Genomic DNA, 21,541 nt, shown 5'->3' with positions numbered 1-21,541 from the left:
TAAATATCCCATTTTTTATAGTAGTGTAAATGGTTTTGTATTTTTAATTTTAAATCCCACTTGTTCATTGGTGATATATAGAAAGGAATTGACTTCTGTATATGAACCTTGTATCCTACAGCCTTACTATAATCACTTATTAGTTCTAGGTTTTTTTAGCCCTTTCTTTCTGATTGTCTACATAGATGAACATGGCATCTGCTAACAAAGAGATTTCTTCTTTCCCAATCTGTATAACTTTTATTTCCTTTTCTTATCTTACTGCATTAGCTAGGACTTCTATGATGTTGAAAAGGAGGGGTGAGAGGGGCCATCCCTGCCTTGTTCCTGATCTTAGTGGAAAAGCTCCAAATTTCTCACCATTAAGTATGTTGTAGTTTTTTTGTACACGTTCTTTATCAAGTTGAGGATGTTTCCCTCTATTCCTAGTTTACTCAGCTTTTATCATGAATGGGCACTGGGTATTTCAAATACTTTTTCTGCCTCTATCAATTTGGTCATGCGATTTTTCTTGTTCAGCTTGTTGATATGACAGATGACACTAATTGATTTCCAAATGCTGAACCAGCTTTGCAAATCTGGACAATCTTACATGGTCATAGTGCTTGGTCATTTGCTAACATTTGGTTGAGGATATCTGTGCCTATGTTCATGAGAGATAATGGTCTGTAGCTTTCTTTTAATGTCTTTGTCTGATTTTGGCATTTGAATAATGCTGACCGCATAAAGTTAGAAAGTATTCTCTCTGCTTCTATTATCTAAAGAGATTGCAGACAATGGTATCATTTCTTAAGTGTTTGGTAGAATTCACCAGTAGATCCATCTGGTTCTGGTGCTTTATGTTTTGGAATGTTAGTACTTATTGATTCGATTTCTTTGATACAGGTCTATTTACATTGCCAATTTCCTCTTGTGTGAGTTTTGACAAGTTGTGTCTTTCAAGTGATTAGCTTTTCATCTAGGTTATCAAATTTGCAAGCATAGAGTTATTCATAGTATTCCCTTATTATCTTTTTTTCATAGTAACCATCTTTATTTTCTTTTTAAAATTTTTATTTTATTATTCTCAGATCAGTTAACGTACTGTGTAGTCTTGGCTTCAGGAGTAGAACCCAGTGATTCATCTCTTACATATGACACCCAGTGCTCATCGCAAAAAGTGTCCTCCTTAATGCCCGTCACCCATTTAACTGCCCCTCCCCCATCAACCCTCAGTTTGTTCTCTGTATTTAAGAGTCTCTTATGGTTTGCCTCCCTCTCTCTTTTTATCTTATTTTTCCTTCCCTTCCCCTATGTTCATCTGTTAAGGCCTCCCAAATTCCACATATGAGTGAAACAATATGATATCCGTCTTTCTCTGACTGGTTTATTTCACTTAGCATAACATCCTCTAGTTCCATCCACATTGTTGCAAATGGCAAGATTTCATTCTTTTTCATCACCAAAAAGTATTCCATTATATATATATATATACACACACCACATCTTCTTAATCCATTCATCAGTTGATAGACATTTGGGCTCTTTCCATAATTTGACTATTGCTGATAGCACTGCTATAAACATTGGGGTCCATGTGCCCCTCCGAATCAGCATTTTTGTATTCTTTGGATAAATTCCTAGTGGTGCAATTGCTGGGTCGTAGGGCAGTTCTCTTTAATTTTTTGAGGAACCTCCACACTGTTTTCCAGAGTGGCTGCACCACTGTATCAGCTCTAGCAGTTTTTTGGTAGTGTCATATTTTCCATGTAGAGTATCATTCCCACCAACAATGCAAGAGGGTTCCTTTTTCTCCACATCCTCACCAGCATCTGTTGTTTCCTGATTTGTTAATTTTAGCCATTCTGACCGATGTGAGGTGGTATCTCACTGTGGTTTTGATTTGTATTTCCCTGATGATGAGCACTGTTGAGCATCTTTTCATGTGTGTTTGCTATCTTGATTTCTTCTTTGAAAAAGTATCTATTCATGTCTTCTGCCCATTTCTTCACTGGATTGTTTTTTGGGTGTTGAGTTTATTAAGTTTTTTTTAGGTTTTGGATACTAACCCTTTATCCGGTATGTCATTTGTAAATATCTTCTACCATTCCATTGGTTGCCTTTTTAGTTTTATAGCTTCCATCACTATGCAGAGCCTTTTTACCTTGATGAAGTCTCATTAGTTTATTTTTGCTTTTGTTTCCCTTGCCCAGTAGGAAGGTGCTATGACCAATGTCAAAGAGCTTACTGCCTGTTTTCTCCTCTAGGATTTTGATGGTTTCCTGTCTCACATTTAGGTCTTTCATCCGTTTTGAATTTACTTTTGTGTATGGTGTAAGAAAGTGGGCCAGTTTCATTCTTCTGCATGTTGCTGTCCAGTTTTCCCAGCTCCATTTGCTAAAGAGAATGTCTTTTTTCCATTGGATACTCCTTCCTGCTTTGTCAAAGATTAGTTGGCCATATACTTATGGGTCCATTTCTGGGTTCTCTATTCTATTCCATTTATCTATGTGTCTGTTTTGGTGCCAACACCATACTGTCTTGATGATTACAGCTTTGTAATACAGGCAAAAGTCTGGGATTGTAATACCTCCAGCTTTGGTTTTCTTTTTCAACATTACTTTGGCTATTCAGGGTCTTCTGTGGTTCCAAACACATTTTAGGATTGTTCTGGCCCTGTGAAGAATGCTGGTACAATTTTGATAGGGATTCCACTGAATGTGTAGATTGCTTTGGATAGTATCAACGTTTTAACAATATTTGTTTTTCTAATCCATGAGCATAGAGTGTTTTTCCATTTCTTTATGTCTTCTTCAATTTCTTTATAAACTTTCTACAGTTTTTAGCATACAGGTCTTTTACGTCTTTGGTTAGGTTTGTTCCTAGGTATTTTATGGTTCTTGGTACAATTATAAATGGGATCGATTCCTTGATATCTCTTTCTGTTACTTCATTATTGGTGTATAGAAATGCAACTGATGTCTGTACATTGATTTTACATCCTGCAACTTTGCTGAGTTCATATATCAGCTCTAGCAGTTTTTTGGTCAAGTCAGGTTTTCCATGTAGAGTATCATGTCATCTGCGAAGAGTGCAAATTTGACTTCTTTACCAATTCAGATGCTTTTTATTTTGTGTTGTTGTCTGATTGCTGAGGCCAGGATTTCCAACACTATGTTGAACAACAGTGGTGAGAATGGACATCTCTGTCATGTTCCTGACTTCAGGGGTAAAGCACTCAGTTTTTCCCCACTGAGGAGGATATCAGCTATGGGCCCTTTGTATATGGCTTTTATGACATTAAGGTATGTTCCTTTTATCCCAACTTACTTGAGGGTTTTTACTAAGAGAGGATGCTATATTTTGTCAAGTGCTTTCTCTACATCTATTGACAAGATCACATGGTTCTTATCCTTTCTTCTATTAATGTGGTGTGTCACATTGATTGATTTGTGAATATTGAACGAGCCCTGCAGCCCAGGAATGAATCCCATTTGATCATGGTGAATAATTCTTTTAATATACTGTTGAATTTGATTTGTTAGTATCTTGTTGAGAATTTCTGCGTCCACGTTCATCAGGGATATTGGCCAATAGTTCTCCTTTTTAGTGGGGTCTTTGTCTGGTTTTGGAATCAAGGTAATGCTAGCTTCATAGAATGAGTAAGTAAAGACTCCAACAGCTAAACATGAAAAGGGTATGGCTGGAGAAGGCCAGCTGGTCCCCAGACAAGTCCATCCCTGCTAACATAAGGTGGAATTATCCTCACTGCTCAGAAATTCATCACGGCCAGAATTCCAGAGCTGACTTCATTCAGGGATACTGATTGATTCTTTAAAAACTTCTAAGAAGTACAGAGATTATCTAAGATGTCAACTGTCAAAGTTTGTTATAGGAAATCCCTCATGTCACAGTTAATTTAGAAAAGAAGTGAAAAGGCCCAGTGTTCATGACTGTAGACCTCAGAACTCCCCATAATTAAATGAACAACTTTTAAACCTGATGTAATTATGACCTCCAAAGTAGATGATCCAGTGAGCCTACATTTAAAGTATTATCAAAGGTATCTTTAGGGATCTACTGGTCTCATATCTCTCCCTTTGCTCATATAAAACATTTCACTAAAAACAAGTCTGCAGCTGTCCTTGGGTAAAATGAACCACACAAAGTTGCTCTGTCAAGGGGGAAAGAAAGAAATCTATTTTCCATCTATGTAAGAGCCATAGGTATCCATGCAGTCTTAAAAAAATCAAAGGAGAATTGGGATCATAACTGGCATTTATCTTAAGGATTACAGACATTTGATAACATATATTCTATTCATAAAATGCTATATAATAAGGGGTAACCATATCCTTTAAATGCTTGTTTGAAAGGCAAGCCCTATCTAAGTTTCGATTCAGAAATCTGAGACCTCAAAAAAGGTTTCTTTTCCTGATCATTTAATTTTTTTCTCTCAGACAAACATTAAGTTATACTGACACAGGAAACAGTAATAGCAAAAACAGTATAGCCCTAAAACAAAAGACTAGGAAACTGGACATTAATCCCAGATCCGGCTCTTATCCTTTACTTCTCTCTTACCTTGGTCCAATCCTCTTTGGGACAGAAACCATGTTTTATTGATCTTTGCATATTAAACATTTTTATTTTTTATTTTTGAGAGACAGAGACAGATAGAGCATGAGTAGGGGAGGGGCACAGAGAGAGGGATACACAGGATCCAAAGCAGCCTCCAGGCTCTGAGCTGTCAGCACAGATCCCAACACAGGGCTCGAACTCGGGAACCTTGAGATCATGACCTGAGCTGAAGTCGGATGCTCAACCAACTGAGCCACCCAGGCGCCCCTGATCTTTGTATATTAAATTAACTTGTATAGCTTAGATGATTATTAAATTATGAAGTTCCAGTATTCAAAACCTATTTCATGACTGATTCATTTTCTTGATAAAATGTTGAAGAACTGTTACCAAATAAGTGTGTGTTTCAGGTAAGTAAAAAGGATATTTAAACTTTTATTTTTACCATAACTCATAATAAGAAGAAATACATTTTACATCATAACCATTACATACGAATGTATGTATGTATCTATCCAAAACAAAAGTTATAAGCAAAAAAGCAATTTACCCTGATGCTTTTGGTTATTTTCTATTCAATTTTGTTTTCTAAAATGCTGTTCATCACCCACTAAAATATTTCATGACTTTCAAATGATTTGTGATCCAGAATTTGAAAAATATTGATCTAGAGAACTATCTTCTGGAAATAAGCATGGGAACAAACAGCAAATAAACTAGAAAAAAAGTTTTAAAATAATGGCTACTTACTTGGTTACTGCAAAAACAACATTAAGTGGCATCTGTTGATGAAATGGAAGGAAAGGCCTGGCGGGAGAAAGAACACAAACATGTGGGACTTATGCATTGTGTGCTCTCTGTGCCTTATTCCAACTCTCAGATTCGTCCCTTAAAATCAGTGAGCTTGAATATCCCATAAATCTGTAATCCACAAACCTGGGAAAACACAAAATCACTGGGCAGTGGGGAGATTTTTGTTTAAAATGCAAATTACCAGGTCTAGCCCGGGAGACTCAGTACATTTAAAGTAGAGCTAATGAATCTGCATTTTTAATAAACATTCTGATGTTTTCTCTGAAGATGGTAAAGAAGCCACACTTTCAGAAATGGTGCCTTCTACCTGGACTTCAATTGGTCATTAGATCCCACTTCCCTGAGACATTCTGAAATTCCCAGTGATTTAGTTTTAAAAACTACCCCCAGAAAGTCTAGAAATTGAGTATACCTTGTTAAAAATTTAACATTTCTCTGGAAAATCAGCATCACATAACTTCCATAAGGAGGATGCTCATAAATAACAATGCAGATTACAAATTTACTTTCTCCAAGGAAGCTTATGTATATTAAGATTATTTTTCTTTTTCTTTTTTTTTCAATATATGAAGTTTATTGTCAAATTGGTTTCCATACAACACCCAGTGCTCATCCCAAAAGGTGCCCTCCTCAATACCCATCACCCACCCTCCCCTCCCTCCCACCCCCCCATCAACCCTCAGTTTGTTCTCAGTTTTTAACAGTCTCTTATGCTTTGGCTCTCTCCCACTCTAACCTCTTTTTTTTTTTTTTCCTTCCCCTCCCCCATGGGTTTCTGTTGTTTCGAGGAAAACATATGGTATCTGTCTTTCTCTGTATGGCTTATTTCACTTAGCATCACACTCTCCAGTTCCATCCACGTTGCTACAAAGGGCCATATTTCATTCTTTCTCATTGCCACGTAGTACTCCATTGTGTATATAAACCACAATTTCTTTATCCATTCATCAGTTGATGGACACAAGATTATTTTTCTAACCACATAAAACCTATAGGGAGATCCTCATTTTAATTTGACTATATGGTTATCACGTGAGTATTAATCACAAATGAAATGAAGTGAAACTTTCAACCACGTTGGTTTTGGCAACATTCACACAACAGATAGCAAACGTCACCTACATGTCCACTTATAACAACTGCCCATGTACTATGACTGTCATGGTGTCTCTCCTGCATCTCACTTGATTTGATGACTTCATTTTGTTCTCAAATATACGTTCCTATTTACAGCTAATAGCTCTGAAGTCAGGCAGATTTAGCTGGAAATCCCAGATCTGCCACTTACTAACTTAAGAGACTTCAAGCAATTTACTTCTCCTGTCTTGGTCTCAGCTTCCTTACTGATAAATGGGGATAATATATCTTATCCTATATTTCTGTTGTAAAAATTGATTATATATATCAAGCACTTAAATTGGTGCCTGGCACACTGCATGCACTCAGAAGTGACAGCTGGTATCATTATCATAAAGACATTCTCTAAAAATACCGGGGCTCATTTTCATTAGTAATTACTTTTTACCTTTCAAAGTATTTATAGCGATTCTTTCCAGTTACTTCAGGATCTGCATAAACCTCTTTGGCCATCTGAAAAGATGTATCTGTTCTAAAATGAAGCAGGAGAACATTATTAAAGTCTAACATGTCATTTCCAAACATTTCTATTTCATATTTTTATGTCTATAAAGTCGGAGATACACAGGGTATCTGAGACTGAGAGCAAAGTCTTCTCTAACATGCATCTGACTGACCTACATCTCAGACTAGATAATACAGTAAAACCTTAGATTGTGAGTAACTTGTTCTGTGAGTGTTCTGTAAGACAAGCAAACATTTCTAACAAATTTTACTTGATAAATGAGCAATGTCTTGCAATACAAGAGGTACCAGATGACAAATGTCACATGACCACAACTGAGCCAATGGTTCTTCTCTCTCTCTCTCTCACTGCGGGGCTGTGGGTGATCGTCTTCCATGCTCAGCTGTTCAGTCTCAGGCCATGGTGTTTGGCAGAAATCAGTGATTTTTCAGAATGTTGGAAGGTGCCCACAACTGACACTGGTATTTTCTTGTCACTTCAAAACACCTGTGGACAGTAGCACCTGCGTGGCTCAAGTCGGTTAAGCGTCCGACTTCAGCTCAGGTCATGATCTCACAGTTTGTGAGTTCGAGCCCCACGTCGGGCTCTGTGCTGACAGCTCAGAGCCTGGAGCCTGTTTCAGATTCTCTGTCTCCCTCTCTCTGGCTCTTCCCTGTTCATGCTCTGTCTCTCACTGTCTCAAAAATAAATAAAACGTTAAAAAAAAATTAAAAAAAAAAAAAAAGAAAAGAGAGACTGAGTCTCTTGAAAATGTTAAAAAAAAAAAAAAAGTTCAAAGCACCTATGGACAGTCCTTTGCTTTTCCATACAAGAGTAAGCCTAGGAATGCTTTGATTCATTCTAGGTCAGGTTGCCTGCAGATAAGACACTTTCCTTTCCTGCCTTATTGCCAGTTACATTAAATATAGTAAATGACAAAGAGTTTATTAATACTGTACTGTAGTCAATATCCATGTGAGTGTATACAATGGTGCCCATGCAGTAAAAGATTCCACTGAGCCAAGAGACAGCAGTGATTCCATTAGTGAAAGTCATCCTACACAATAACCCTCCTCTCTCTTGTCTCCCTCATACCAGCCATGAAGGTTTTCAAAGGTAAGTACAGGTTAATTTGTTCACTTTTCTTTATATTTTGTATTTTCCTTATGATTTTATATTATATTACAGTATTGTAATCATTTTTATATGAATATTTTTGGGTTGTGGAACTAATCGTCTGAGTGTCCATTATTTCTTATGGGGAAATTCGCTTTGATATACAAGTGCTTTGGATTACAAGCATGTTTCCAGAATGAATTATGCTCTCAAACCAAGGTTTTGCTGTAATTACTTTCCCTGAGCCAGGAAGCCAGGAACCAACAAGAGGAAGTAAGAGTAAGAAAAGAGTAGATATAGGCTATCCCACATACAAAAATGCATACTTTTAATTAATAGCACATAGGAATAACAGAGTTTTAAGAGACAATTTTTTATGTCCATGCTGAAAGGTAGCTTTTTAAAATTTACTAAGTTTGACTCAAATAATTAAAAGAATAAAGAATTCAAGAGACTTATCTCTGAAGGTGCTTTGGCTGTAAGTCTCCAAAAATATATATTTAGATACTAGCCGAAAGGTATAGTTGCAATTTCTAAGATAGATCAAAGAAACAACAAATTCAGTCCCCTCTACCTTTGCTGGCAAGTTGTTATTTAATATATATATTCACTCCAAGGTTCTGAGAATATCTACTAACCTATAAACCTATAACCATTGCCCCTGAATCAGGCTTGTTTTGGGTAGAGGGGTTAACATATTTTTTTCAATGTTTATTTACTTTTGAGAGAGAGAGAGAGAGAGAGAGAGAGACAGGGTGTGAGCAGGCAAGGGGCAGAGAGAGGCAGACACAGAATCCAAAGTAGGCTCCAGGCTCTGACCTGTCAGCACATAGTCTGACGCGGGGCTCAAACCTATGAACTGCGAGGTCATGACCTGAGCTGAAGTCAGACACTTAACTGACTATGCCACCCAGGCCCCCCAACTAGGTAGAGGGGTTAAGAGAGAGAATTGGGGGTCAATCAACCTAGGTATAACATCACAATTGTGCTTTCAAAAAATGAGGAATAAAAAATTTTAAGAAGAAAAATAAATTCATTAAAAACATGAGTAGCAACTGAAGCTACCTGACACTTACATGGCAAGGTGCCAGAGGGCTTCTCTGTGTTTCTCCTCATGTCTCTTCCATTCCTGACGGATGAATGGTGGGACAGGGTCTGCCTTGCTCCAATACAGAGAATATCTTGGATAATGAATCAGGTTACTGAACATGGTTCTAAACCTGGGAACTTTTCTCTAATATTAAGACAGGGAGGTAGGGAAGAAAAGGACAAAATTCTACCATCAGATTTTCTAAAGCATTTTATTTATTATTGTAAATTTTTTTTAAAGGTACAAAACAGTGAATGTGGCATAGAAAGAAGAGATATTGTATATGCACAGACTATCTCTAGAAAGATACCCAAGAAACTGATAATAGATGACTACGAGAAGGGGCCTGAGGGTCAAAATTTACTTCACACTATATACGCTTTTGTACTACTTGAATTCTTGTAACACAGGCATACGTAACTTTCCCCACTGAAATAAATTAGGTTATAATGAATCCTTTATTCACTATTAATTAATATTCACACTGAGCCACAAGTATCAAGATGCCTTGTCCCCTAGGAATCATGACAAAGTAATTCCTGCAGAATATAAAATCCACTGGAGATCTGATGACTAGTTAATCTGATCAGTGCAGTTAGCAAAACTAGATGGTTCAAGTTCATCAGGCTGCCTTAGTGAATGAATTAGACCTACCAGTCTGTTTCGAATCAGGTTAGCTTGGATATTTGCCTGTGCGTAGTCTTTCTCACTTGACACAATAAACAACGGGTCTGCAAAATAAGCAATAAGGTAGTATAAGGAATAGAACATACTCCTGGGCTGAGAATAATGGCAAAACAATGTAATTACTTAATTGGGAAACAAATTATAAAAATTAGATACTGCCTAAATCTGTAGCAACTCACAGCCCTGTTACTCTACCACCAGTGAGAGTATATTAGATTCATCTCTTTTCAATGTATTCCAAAGTCAGTTTATAGAAATGGAAGGCAAAAAGAAGGCCTAATAAGTTCTCAAGCACCAGAGCTTAAACATGCAATCTTCTCTCCTATGAACAAACCACTTTCTGGGTCTGGATAGGCCAGGAAATAGTCTAAGATGAAAGACCATGTATACACTCACTACACCCATCTGCAAGTGAAAGAAATAACACATTTGGGCACTACTTCCCCTAGGACAAAAGAAAGATACAAACTCTTCACAACATGGTACCTCAGAATTGATAAATGTAGTAAGTAATGTCATTGTCTAACAAGAGATAAATAAAATCAGCTACAATTCACTCCTTGAATCTGTAAGTATGTTGATGACAGGACTAAATTTTTCTCCAAAGTTCAACAAAAGATTGCCATTATTTTAAGTATGTGCTTGTTAGATATATCTTTAAAGTGACATATTCAAGCTTTATTGTACCATCCCTTAAAATTAAACAGTATGGCATTAAATTCATAAGCAAGTCTATTCAGAAACAGACTTGATTTCCCAAGTTCACATCTCTTAAGAAACAAATACCCTGACCAACTAGTCTAGATGACTTGGTAACATATTTCTTCTAATATGCTGGTATGGTGATTTATAAGTAATTTAATTTAAATTTAATTTAGATAATGTGAGTCAGTTCCTAGAGTCTAATAATTCCTCAGTTACCCAACAAAAATGATATACTGGATACAGACATTTAATATTCCCCCCAAGGTTGAAAAGCTGTAAGAGGCTCAAGCTCTCTTTCAAGAAAGATTTATTGACTGACTACTATGTTCAAGGTGCTTGGAACACATCAACAAAAAGATAAAGATCCCTGACTTCATGAGAGAGAAAGATAATAATAACAACATAACAAATTAGCATATTATATAATACGTTAGAGTTAGAGGGTAGTAAGTATTACTAAAAAAAAGTGGGGAAAGAACAGCTAAGGGAGATGGGGCTGCAATTTTACACATGGTAGTCAAGGCAGGCCTCACTGAGAAGGTGACATTTAAGGAGACTTGCAAGTGGAGAGTTAACTATACAGTTATCTGAAGGAAGAGCGTTTGAAGCAGAGAAAACAGCTAGAGCAAATGCCCTAGGACAGCGGCATGCCCGACATGTTTGGAGAACAGCAAAGAGACCAACATGATTGAAACACAGTGAGAGAGGGAAAACATAATAGATAAAAGGTCAGGGAAGTTACCCAGGGCCTACATCACATGGAGTTTTGTGAGCCACTGAAAAGAATTTGGCTTTAATCTGAGTAAAGTGGGGAACCACTGCAAGATTTTGAGCCAAGAAGCGATAAAATCTGACTTACATTTTAAAATGTTCATTGTGATTGCCCATGAAGAACAGACCTCAAGGAAGCAATGGAAGAGGCAGGGAGACCTATTAGGAGGCTACTGCAATAAGCCTAGAGAAGAGATATGATGTTGGTTTGCACCATGGTGGTGGCAACAGAAGTGATCAAATAGGGCAGGATTCTAGATATATTTTTAAGGTGGAACAGAAGGGACTTATTAATGTGTTGGAATGGTGTGAGAGAGAGAGAGAGAGGAAACATGATGGCCTCAGCAGCCAAAGTATGGGGTTGGTATCAACTGATACAGGAAAACCTGTGGTGGAGCAAGTTTGTAGGGAGAACATTAGGAAAGCATGCTTAGGTATCTATTATGTGTCCAAGTGGAGATATAAAGTAGGCAATTTCATATACAAATCTACAGTTTGGGATAAAGTCTGGACCTGTGATACAAACTTGGGAATCATCACCTTTAGATATTATCTTCTTTAGCTTCATCACCCAAATCCACCTCTATGACTCAAGTTGAGAAGGTGATGGAAACTGGGCTGATTTAGGAATGACAAGGCCAAATTTTATGGCCTAAAATTACAGACTAGTGAATTTGAAGGCAGGACGAATGCACCTGTTTAAAGGGAAGAAGGCTATAGCTTCAACATGTCTGATATATTGGGAATTGCATCGGACAAAGGGAAACTTCTATTCGTATTCTTTTTTTAAGTGATTTAAAAGATGTCACTGGGCCTATGGTTCCAACTGTGTTGTTCATCTTAAGTGAATTTAGCCTGCATTTCCCCTAACTCTAAATAATAAATTATAAACCATTCTCCTCTTATTCCTATAAGGAGTATGAAGACATGATCTATAGAAACATTCCTGCCATCTATAGAAGATAATTACACAATACTATGTGATTTATGACTACACATTCTGTAACATACCCTACAATTGTGATCATAATCATTGCTCAAAGGCAATAGAAAGACCCCTGAGATGCCGAGGTAATGGCACTCATCAGGCATCACTTGCTTATTCTTACACGAGTGTTAAGTGCTTTATGTGCAATATTCCATTTAATCCTCACAAAAACCCAATGAGGTAGGCACTAGACCTCCATTTTATAGGTGAGGAAACTGAGGCTTCAAGAAGTTAGCCACTTACTGATGGAACAGTTAGAATGTGAACTCCAATTCTTCTGGCTCCCAGGCCTTACATTATCAAAAGCCCATGAATTTTACAGGGAAAAGTTTCTCATGGAAATCACGAGAAAGCCCCTCAGCCAATTTACCCATCTTGTAGAAACTGTTCTAATAAGCCTAGGAAGTTGTCACACCAAGTAATCATAAGAGACAGGAAGTATTTCAAACCCCAAGACATAATGATTACTTTTAGGGAAAGGCATAATAAATTGCATATTCTGGGGGGAAAGATAGCAAGAAAGAGCTTATGATAAACCTAGAAAGCATTTTAAAACATTTTTGGAAGCTAGAAAAATTAAATGGACCATATATTTAAAAGGCTTTAATTATCAGGGCAACAGTGTAGCTACTAATCCATCAACAAATTTAGATTCAGGAAAGTGATAACATATGGTGGTCACTTAGACATTTGAGACACAAAACATTTAGCCAAAAATTGAGGAAACTGCAAAATGGTACACAAATGAGGTATGATCTATAAAAAAATGATGTTAACTCTAAAGTACTTTACAAATGTATCTGAATTAACCTTAATTGCTAGAGTGATCAGAGAAGTAAAAATTACATTTAATGAAGACACCCAAAGCTTCTTGGAGGAGCAAAAGCCTTGCAGACAATTAACTATGGTGAAAAGGCCATTGGGTTTGAGGGGTGTGGGTGGGTGAAGGGTGAAAAAACTTGGAAAAGTGCTTATGTGTGTGTATCACTGACCACAACACCTACCCACCACAGTTCTTTCTGTCAGGATGGAAATCTGACCCAAGCCAGTCAACTCATTGGCTGGTCAAGAACATATCTTATTTCTCCAATTTGCAGCTAAGATACACAAGGACTCACAGGTGAGCTTTACTTAGGATAAGAGGCCATGTAGACTGCCACCCCAGTCCCTGTCATAGTAAAAGAAATCCATAAACAAGTGGCTTTCTGTCAGATGGAAGAAGGACACATATATGCACAGAAAAAAGCAGGGTTAGAGTTGCCAGATAAAATACAGGATCCTCAGTTAAATTTAAATTTCACGTAAGCAATGAATAACTTTTTATATAAATACATCCCAAATATTGCATGGGACTAAAATATTACTTGTTATTTATCTCAAATGCAAATTTAACTGCACATCCTGTATTTTTACTTGCTAAATCCGACAACCTAAACAAAGTTAAAAAAAAAAAAAATAGGTCCAAGAAATCAAGCAGAAGGGCACTACACCTTAGTTCTGACCTTCCCTGTCTTGGTTCTACTTTGTCCTGGCTATATTATGCTTCCTGTCCATTAATAGACGTGAGATTGCCCGTCTAATTGGAAGAATCCAAACTTTATTTGGCCTATTTTGAGTGGGTTTCTGTTCCTTGCAAGGGACACGGAAACATTTAGTAACCCCCTGCAGAAAAAAAAAGGGGGGGGGGGAGAAACTTTTAAGGATAAAAGACAGGAAACTTGATAAATTATTTGCCTGTCTTTACTAAATAAGTATATCCCATTCTCAAATTACTTTTGAAATAAACATGGTGTGTTTACAAGGGTTTACTAGATTTATTTTACAAGACGAAACCAAGAGTGAATAAAGAAAATCACAGGCCAGAATATGTAAGCAACCATTACAAAGCCCCTATACCAGGAAATGGGTAACCTATTGATTCCCAGTGAAAGAAGATCCTGGGAATCCCAGAGGAGATACCACACGGTTAAAAGCAATGCAAGATTCAGGTGAAAAGCATGGGACTGCTGAGGGCAAAATCGGAAAAAAAAAATGTACCAACACTGGAATAGGTGCTGAGAAGGCTGCAAAAATGTATAAAACAAGAACTTAAAGAACTCAAAGAACTTAAGGTCCAGTAGAAGATACAGAACATAAACGGACAAGCTGGGCATTAAAATAAACTGGGGTTTTACTGATCCAAAGGAACACAGTGGACCTAGTTTATAAGCAGTGCTTTAATAAATAACAATAAGTTTTGAAAGAGAGAGAGAAAACTGAAAACAAAGGCGAGATAAACTGGTACTTCTTTATCTACAAAGCCAAATTTGGAGTTGCCCAGAGAATGAGGGAGGGAAGGTCATTTTTGTCTGGCACTTCATACAGTTAGAATGAGGGAATGTTGAGTGAATCTCCAAGTCTGCTAAATCATTGCATACATTTCTGGATAACAAAACACCCGGTACAGGTTTCAGAAAGATTGCTTAAAGCTGTGCAGACTATCTGGAAAAGACGGTGGGGGACAGTAAAGCGACTGCGCGCGGTGTTCCTCCTAGACGCAGAGCGCACCTGCGGCTTCCGACGCGCGCACAGGAGCACCGCCACCTGGGGAGCTCTGCGCTGCTCTCACCCAACAAAGGATAACCGTGGTCAGGGGATCGTCCCGAGGCTGGTCTTCCGTTCACCTCGCCCCTTAGCCGGGTATCACCGACCCAAAGCCCACCTAGGCCAGGAGTCGACAACTCTGGAGGGAGGTCCGGTGCCGCCCTTACCGTACAGAAAATCATACGGTCGACTGGAGGAGACGTTGCCCCAGGTCCCTGACTTCACCCCGCACTGGGTTTGAGACACCTGCGGGTTGGCCTGGGGCTCCTCGATAGTCACTACATGGCTCATAGTGTCGACTCTTCCCTCCGGTCAGCCGGGGACCAACTAGAAAAGCCTAGCTGTTGTGCGCACGGGAGCTATGGTAACCTCCGCCAGAACGCCGAGAGAAGGGGCGGGGCGAGGAGCAGGAGAGGATGGTCCGGACGAATGCGCGGGGAGGGGCTTGGAACGGAAGGGGCGGGGATTGTGTGGGAAAGGACCAGTAGGGTGAAGAAAAGGGAGGGGTGGGGCGAGACTCAGGAAGGGAAGGAAGTGGGGAAAGGAGAGCGCGGAGGAGCGTAAAAGTGTGTGTGGGGTGGAGAGCAGAAGGATGGAAAAGAAGGGCAGGCTTGAGGAGGGAAGCATGCCGGCTGGGGAAGGGCGTCCTCACTTCCCACTGCACTTACAAGAGTACCGCGAGCCCTCGACCGCCCTCCTTGAGCCCTCGCCCGGAGAGCAGCCAGATGCTGCTCTTCAAATCCAGCAGAGATTTGACCATTACAATTCTTAACTCTTTCGGAAATCCCAGGGAAATCTCAATCTTCTAGAATAGTTTAGGTTTTTCATTTCCGACATCCCCTTTCCGCAGCGCTTGTTCTGCTTTTAAAACTATTAAGCAAAATTTTAAACATAGGCAAAGGTAAATGCACTTTTAATAACCCTCACGGACTCATCACCAAGAATCAACAATTAACATTTTGCCCATCTAGTTTCATCCCCTCGACTGCTCCGTGTTTAACTATTTTGAAACAGATCCCAGACATTTTACCCTTAAATTAATCTGCATCTCAAACTGACACGGATTTTCTTAACTTCACCACAATTATCACATGAAACAAAATTAGTAATTCCTTTTTATCATCTAATACTCAGTACATATTCAAATTAACTTGGCTGAATCCAAAATATCATTCAATAGTTGGGGTTTTTTTTCCCATTAAAAGCATAAAAAAAAAGTCTTCATACTGCATTTTGGTATGTCTCATAAGTCTTATCCTAGAACAATAGATTTCTAATACTTTGAATGATTTTATTACCTGGGATTCTTCTATAAACTTTCTCTCACCAGCTCTGGTTGTCATGAAATACAGGGATCCTAGAAGAAAGGCGTGATAAATGCTGGGCTTTTTCACTTTAATTATAAAATTTCAGAGAAATTAGTCCCCTAGCAACCTCCAATGTTAACCAGTAAGGTTTTGTTTAGTTATCATTAGCAATGCATACATTTTACGTATCTGATGAATTTTAATCCATTATTATTTATGATGCTCAAATTATCTTGTTAGGCTAGTGGCACACCTTAGAGTTGACTTCTTTATCCCTTTGATGTGATCTATAGACACTTATAGAATAAGCCTCCTTGGCTGCTATCCCTCTTTCCACACATACTCCTGATTTTGCTTACTCCTAAACTTCTTGGGGCTTTTGAACCAGCCATATACTTTGTCACTCCCAACTCTTTGCTCAAACTGATTTCTTTGCCTAAAATGCTTTTTCCTATTTATGCACCCCAACTAATATAGGTCTCCTTGAAGACTCAGTGCTAACCTTACTACATTTATGTAGCTTCCCCAAATCCCCCAAATAGATTGAGGGTTCATTCTTTCTTCCAATGCTATAGTAGCACGAATATCATGGATCACCTTGCATTAGTAATGGTTTGCAACTTTCCTGCACACAACTGTGCATTCATTGTGGACACAGTCCTTCACATGGTCATTTGGTATCTCTGAAGTACCTGGTAAATAAAAGCTTAATAAAATGATTCCTAAATGAATAAATACATCCACTTATTAAACAAATTTACTGTCAGGGCACCTAGGTGGCTCAGTCAGTTCCAACTTCGGCTCAGGTCATGATCTCATAGTTTCTGGGTTTGAGCCCCACATTGGGCTCTGTGCTGACAGCTTAGAGCCTGGAGCCTGCTTCAGAGTCTGTGTCTCCCTCTCTTTCTGCCCTTCCCCCACCGGTTCTCTCTCTCTCTCTCTCTCTCTCTCTCTCTCCCCCCCCCCCCAAAAAAAATAAATTTAAAAAAAAGCAATTTACTGTCTACTATAAAATAGGTATTGAAGATTCTGAGATAAGTTATACAGCTCACTGGATGATAAAGAAAACAGACCCAGAAACAAATAAAATACAATGTTGTATGGTGTGATGATATTTTTCTGTCTGTGGGCATAGCTACATTTCCACTTTCTGTCCATTTTCCCCAGAATGCTCCTCACCCCTGGCCCCCTCATCTTACCGCTGCTGACTTCTCATCATTCAAGTTCTCGCTAAAATGTCCCCTCAGAAAGACTTACCTCACTGAATCACATAAATTAATCTTAAGTAGCCAACAACCAGCCCCCTCCATAAATACACTGGAAGACATTCACCAATAAATATGTCAAATGTGATGAGATAAGTGACTATGTGAATGTCTTACATAGACTGTACTGGCCATTTTACAGGAGTTGCTCACTCTCTCCCTTGCTGGGAGGAAGCAAGTAGCCATGTTGGGGACCCTACGTACCAAAGTACTGATCCTCTTGGAGCTGAGGGCAGCCTCCAACCCACAGCCAGCAAGAAACCAAATCCTTCAATCCTACAACTGCAGGAAACTGAATTGTGCCAACAACTTGAGTGAAATTAAAAGCATATCCTTCCCAGGGCATGTGGGTGGCTCAGTGGGTTGAGCATCCATCTCTTGATTTCGGCTCAGATCATGATCTCATGGATCATGAGTTCAAGCCCAATGTTGGGCTCTGCGTGGACAGCATGGAGTCTACCTGGGATCCTCTCTCTCCCTCTCTCTCCCTCTCTCTCTGTCCCTCCCCTGCTCACACTCTCTAAATACATACATACATATATACATTAGAAAAAATACATATGTACATACATACTTAAAAAAAAAAAGGATATCCTTCCCCATTAGAACCTCAGATAAGACCACAGTTTCATCCAATATCTTGATTGTAGTCTTGTGAGACCCTAATCAGAGGAGCTACTTAAGCCATGTCTAGATTCCTAACTATAAAAAACTGAGATAATAAATGTGTATTCCCACTAGGTTTTTGCTAATATTGCTATACAGCAAGAATTAACTAATGTGGAATCTTTATGAAATTACATTCTGCGTCTTGTGGTTTACTTGTATAAAAGTAACTTTGATAATGTAGAGAGGTGTAAGTTAATAAAAAACCCATGTTGGGAGACAGTTGGCCGTGTTTCTGCTTGTCTTGTAAGGGGGATACTGTCTGCCTTGTTCCTTTGTGTAGGAAACAACCTTGGACAATAGAGATAGTGTGTGATTCTGGAGCAAAGGGCAGGTTTGCTAACAACTTTAGAAGTCAGATGGTCTCCCTTTGAGCAAAGGGCATACATTCTTACTGCCTATTATTAAAGATTTGGGTTTCCTAATATCATTATTTTTTTCCTATAATGCAACCCAGTGTGTATGCAGATGTCATCTGGCCTTCGTTACATCACCGTGTGGGAATTGGGGCTCAAAGAACTGGCACAAAAATGCTGACACATTACTGCTATGGCTGTAAGAAATAAATTATCCCTTATCTCTAACCTAACAGTTTTCTGGCTTCTATTAGCATTCATGGGACTGTGGTAGGCAAATTGGGTAAAATTTCAAAACCTTCAGAGTTCTTGAAAAGCTACAGAGCATAATGTATTGCACATCTTTAGCTGTGAAATTTGGAAAGCTTTCCCCCATCCCCAGAGACAGAAGTGTAAATACTATACAAAATTACCTCCAAACTTATTAACTAGGGAAGTGAGAATTCAGGACCTGCAATTCTTCTGTCTCAGCATATGGTGTCACTCCTCTACCAACATCAACTACCCACCCTTGCTTGGTGAAGTCTCCATACCTGGAATTAGTTAGGCATGAAAAATAGCTAAGCACTTTCATCATGGAGGGATTTTAGTTGTTGCTTGTTACATTACTAGGGCTGTCATCCACAGAATGCTTGGTGCCATTCATAGGTGATGTTCCCATTCAGTACTTCACAATAACGTATTCACTGTACTATAAAAAAAGTCCATTACAGTCACCTTTTCAACTCTTGCTGCCTACTAATATAGCAATTACAATAGCACTAACAAAGAGCCCCAGGGGCTTAAAATAGTAATGTATTGCTGATTATAATCATAACTGGGAAGTGAGAATGTGATATGAAATGTACTAATCAAACCAGCCTCTGAGTTGCCTCTGTAAAACAGATGGTTGAATCTAATCTCTCTCTCTCTCTCTCTTTTTTTTTTTTCAATTTAAATTCAAGTTAGTTAACATACAGTGTAGTCTTTAGTATTGGCTTCAGGATTCATCCCGTGATTCATCTCTCTTTTTTTTTTTTTTTTAATGTTTTATTTATTTTTGAGACAGGGAGAGACAGAGCATGAACAGGGGAGGGTCAGAGAGAGGGAGACACAGAATCTGAAACAGGCTCCAGGCTCTGAGCTGTCAGCACAGAGCCCGACGCGGGGCTCGAACTCATGGACCGCGAGATCATGACCTGAGCCGAAGTCGGCCGCTTAACCGACTGAGCCACCCAGGCGCCCCCCGTGATTCATCTCTTACATAAGACACCCAGTGCTCATCCCAAAAAGTGCCCTCCTTAATGCCCATCACCCATTTAACCCAACCCCCCATCCACCTCCCTTCCAGTTTGTTCTCTGTATTTAAGAGTCTCTTATAGTTTGCCTCCCTCTCTGTTTTTATCTTATTTTAGTTTCCACACGCCACCTACTCTCAATTTAATCTCTAATTACAGCTCTCTAAAATTGTGTTTTTCTTGGAGGAAGTGGGTTTTTGAGATTTTTCTTGGGGGAGAATGGGAAATACTAAATGTCATTGTTTTATACTCCTACGTTTCCTTTAATACTAAAACCATCCTGTTGCTGGGTAAACTCCAGAGACCTAGGGCCCTGGGGAACTGACCCAGCCAGACCTGAAGGAGTTGCTGAAGGTTCTTGGTCCTGTCACGAGAAGGAATTCAAGGACACACACTCAGCATAGTGGATGAGTAACAGAAGCAGGAAAGTTTATTAAATCAAAAAGTACACTTTGGAAATAGGAGAGCAAGAAAGAAAGTGAGAGCGATGCATGCCCTGAGGGTTTGGGTGTCTTGTTATTGACCTTTGCTAACTAGGAGTCAGAATATTTATTACTTGGGAAACAATGTTTCATGTTTTTTCTTCCTAATTTGGTCAGAGGTTTCTCTTAACAGCATCCACAACCTTGGCTCACTCTTGTTAGATCTAGCTTCTTGTGGAGTGCTGCCAGGACAGGCTTCTGACTTTCCCAACAACTGGCCATAACTTCCTCGGTGCTGGCCTCCAGGTATCCTGTTAGAACCTAACTAACCGCCTGCTCTAACAATCCCACAAGTCTAAGACATTTAGACTGCGTAAGAAAAGTAAAGAATGACGTTAATGTAAAAACCAATCATTAACCTTAAAGCTTACCTCTTCATAAATTAAAAGGCAGAAGAAAAAGTAACCTACATGTGTGGGGTAGCTGTGCCATTCTGAAAGAAGAGGAGAGGCAAGTAGCTGGATATAAACAACTAAATATTTCACCTTGGAAAGTAATATCTTTTGGTCCTCTTTTTCATGGGCAGGAGAATACTCCATTCTGAAGAAGCAGTTGTTGGAAGGGTTTTAAGAGTCACAGTGCTCAGGGAGGAAACTAAGAGATTGTTAATATCTTGAACACAGCTCATTAAAGGAAGTGGGGGCAGGGTAAGAAGGGGCTGTTACCCAACTGCAGAGTTAATACCTATACTTCTCAAGCTGTTCCAAAAAATAAAAATGGAAGGAAAACTTCTAGACTCACTCTATGAAGCCAGCATTACCTTGATTCCTAAACCAGACAGAGACCCCATAAAAAAACAGAACTACAGGCCAATATCCCTGATGAACGTGGATGCAAAAATTCTCAACAAGATACTAGCAAATCAAATTCAACAGCATATAAAATGGATTATTCACCATGATCAAATGGGATTCATTCCTGGGCTGCAGGTCTGGTTCAATATTCACAAATCAATCAATGTGATACATCACATTAATAAAAGAAAGAATAAGAACCATATGATCCTGTCAATAGATGCAGAAAAAGCATTTGACAAAATACAGCATCTTCTCTTAATAAAAGCCCCTCAAGAAAGTTGGGATAGAAGGAACATACTTAAACTTCATAAAAGCCATATATGAAAAGCCCACAGCTAATATCATCCTCAATAGGGAAAAACCGAGAGCTTTCCCCCTGAGATCAGGAACATGACATAGATGTCTACTCTCACCACTGTTGTTTAACATAGTGTTGGAAGTCCTAGCCTCAGCAATCAGACAACAAAATGAAATAAAATGCATCAAAATTGGCAAA

General features: G+C 38.8%; 1 protein-coding gene across 7 annotated transcripts in view; it reads right to left on the bottom strand.

Annotated features, from left to right (window-relative positions):
* Positions 1 to 19,135, bottom strand: part of CFAP91 (cilia and flagella associated protein 91) — an 89,263-nt gene extending 70,128 nt beyond the window's left edge. For 2 of the 7 annotated variants that reach the window (XM_053903403.1, XM_053903405.1), the window contains exons 1-5: positions 15,063 to 15,289; positions 9,816 to 9,892; positions 9,148 to 9,305; positions 6,899 to 6,982; positions 5,311 to 5,367 (exon numbers count right to left, since the gene is read on the bottom strand). In XM_053903403.1, the coding sequence (XP_053759378.1) occupies positions 5,311 to 5,367; positions 6,899 to 6,982; positions 9,148 to 9,305; positions 9,816 to 9,892; positions 15,063 to 15,186 (500 nt within the window). In that variant the 5' untranslated portion in view covers positions 15,187 to 15,289. Of the gene's footprint in view, positions 1 to 5,310; positions 5,368 to 6,898; positions 6,983 to 9,147; positions 9,306 to 9,815; positions 9,893 to 15,013; positions 15,290 to 16,193; positions 16,253 to 19,022 lie in introns of those variants that run through there. The other 5 variants (XM_053903408.1, XM_053903404.1, XM_053903406.1 and 2 more) reach the window with 5 other exon arrangements.
* Between the last annotated feature and the right edge of the window lie 2,406 nt (positions 19,136 to 21,541).

This window comes from Panthera pardus, unplaced genomic scaffold (assembly GCF_024362965.1).
Source record: "Panthera pardus isolate Hobbes unplaced genomic scaffold, ASM2436296v1 HiC_scaffold_16, whole genome shotgun sequence".
NCBI lineage: Eukaryota > Metazoa > Chordata > Mammalia > Carnivora > Felidae > Panthera > Panthera pardus.
The sequence above is the reverse complement of the archived record's forward strand: the minus strand, read 5'-3'. Positions and strand labels throughout refer to the sequence as shown.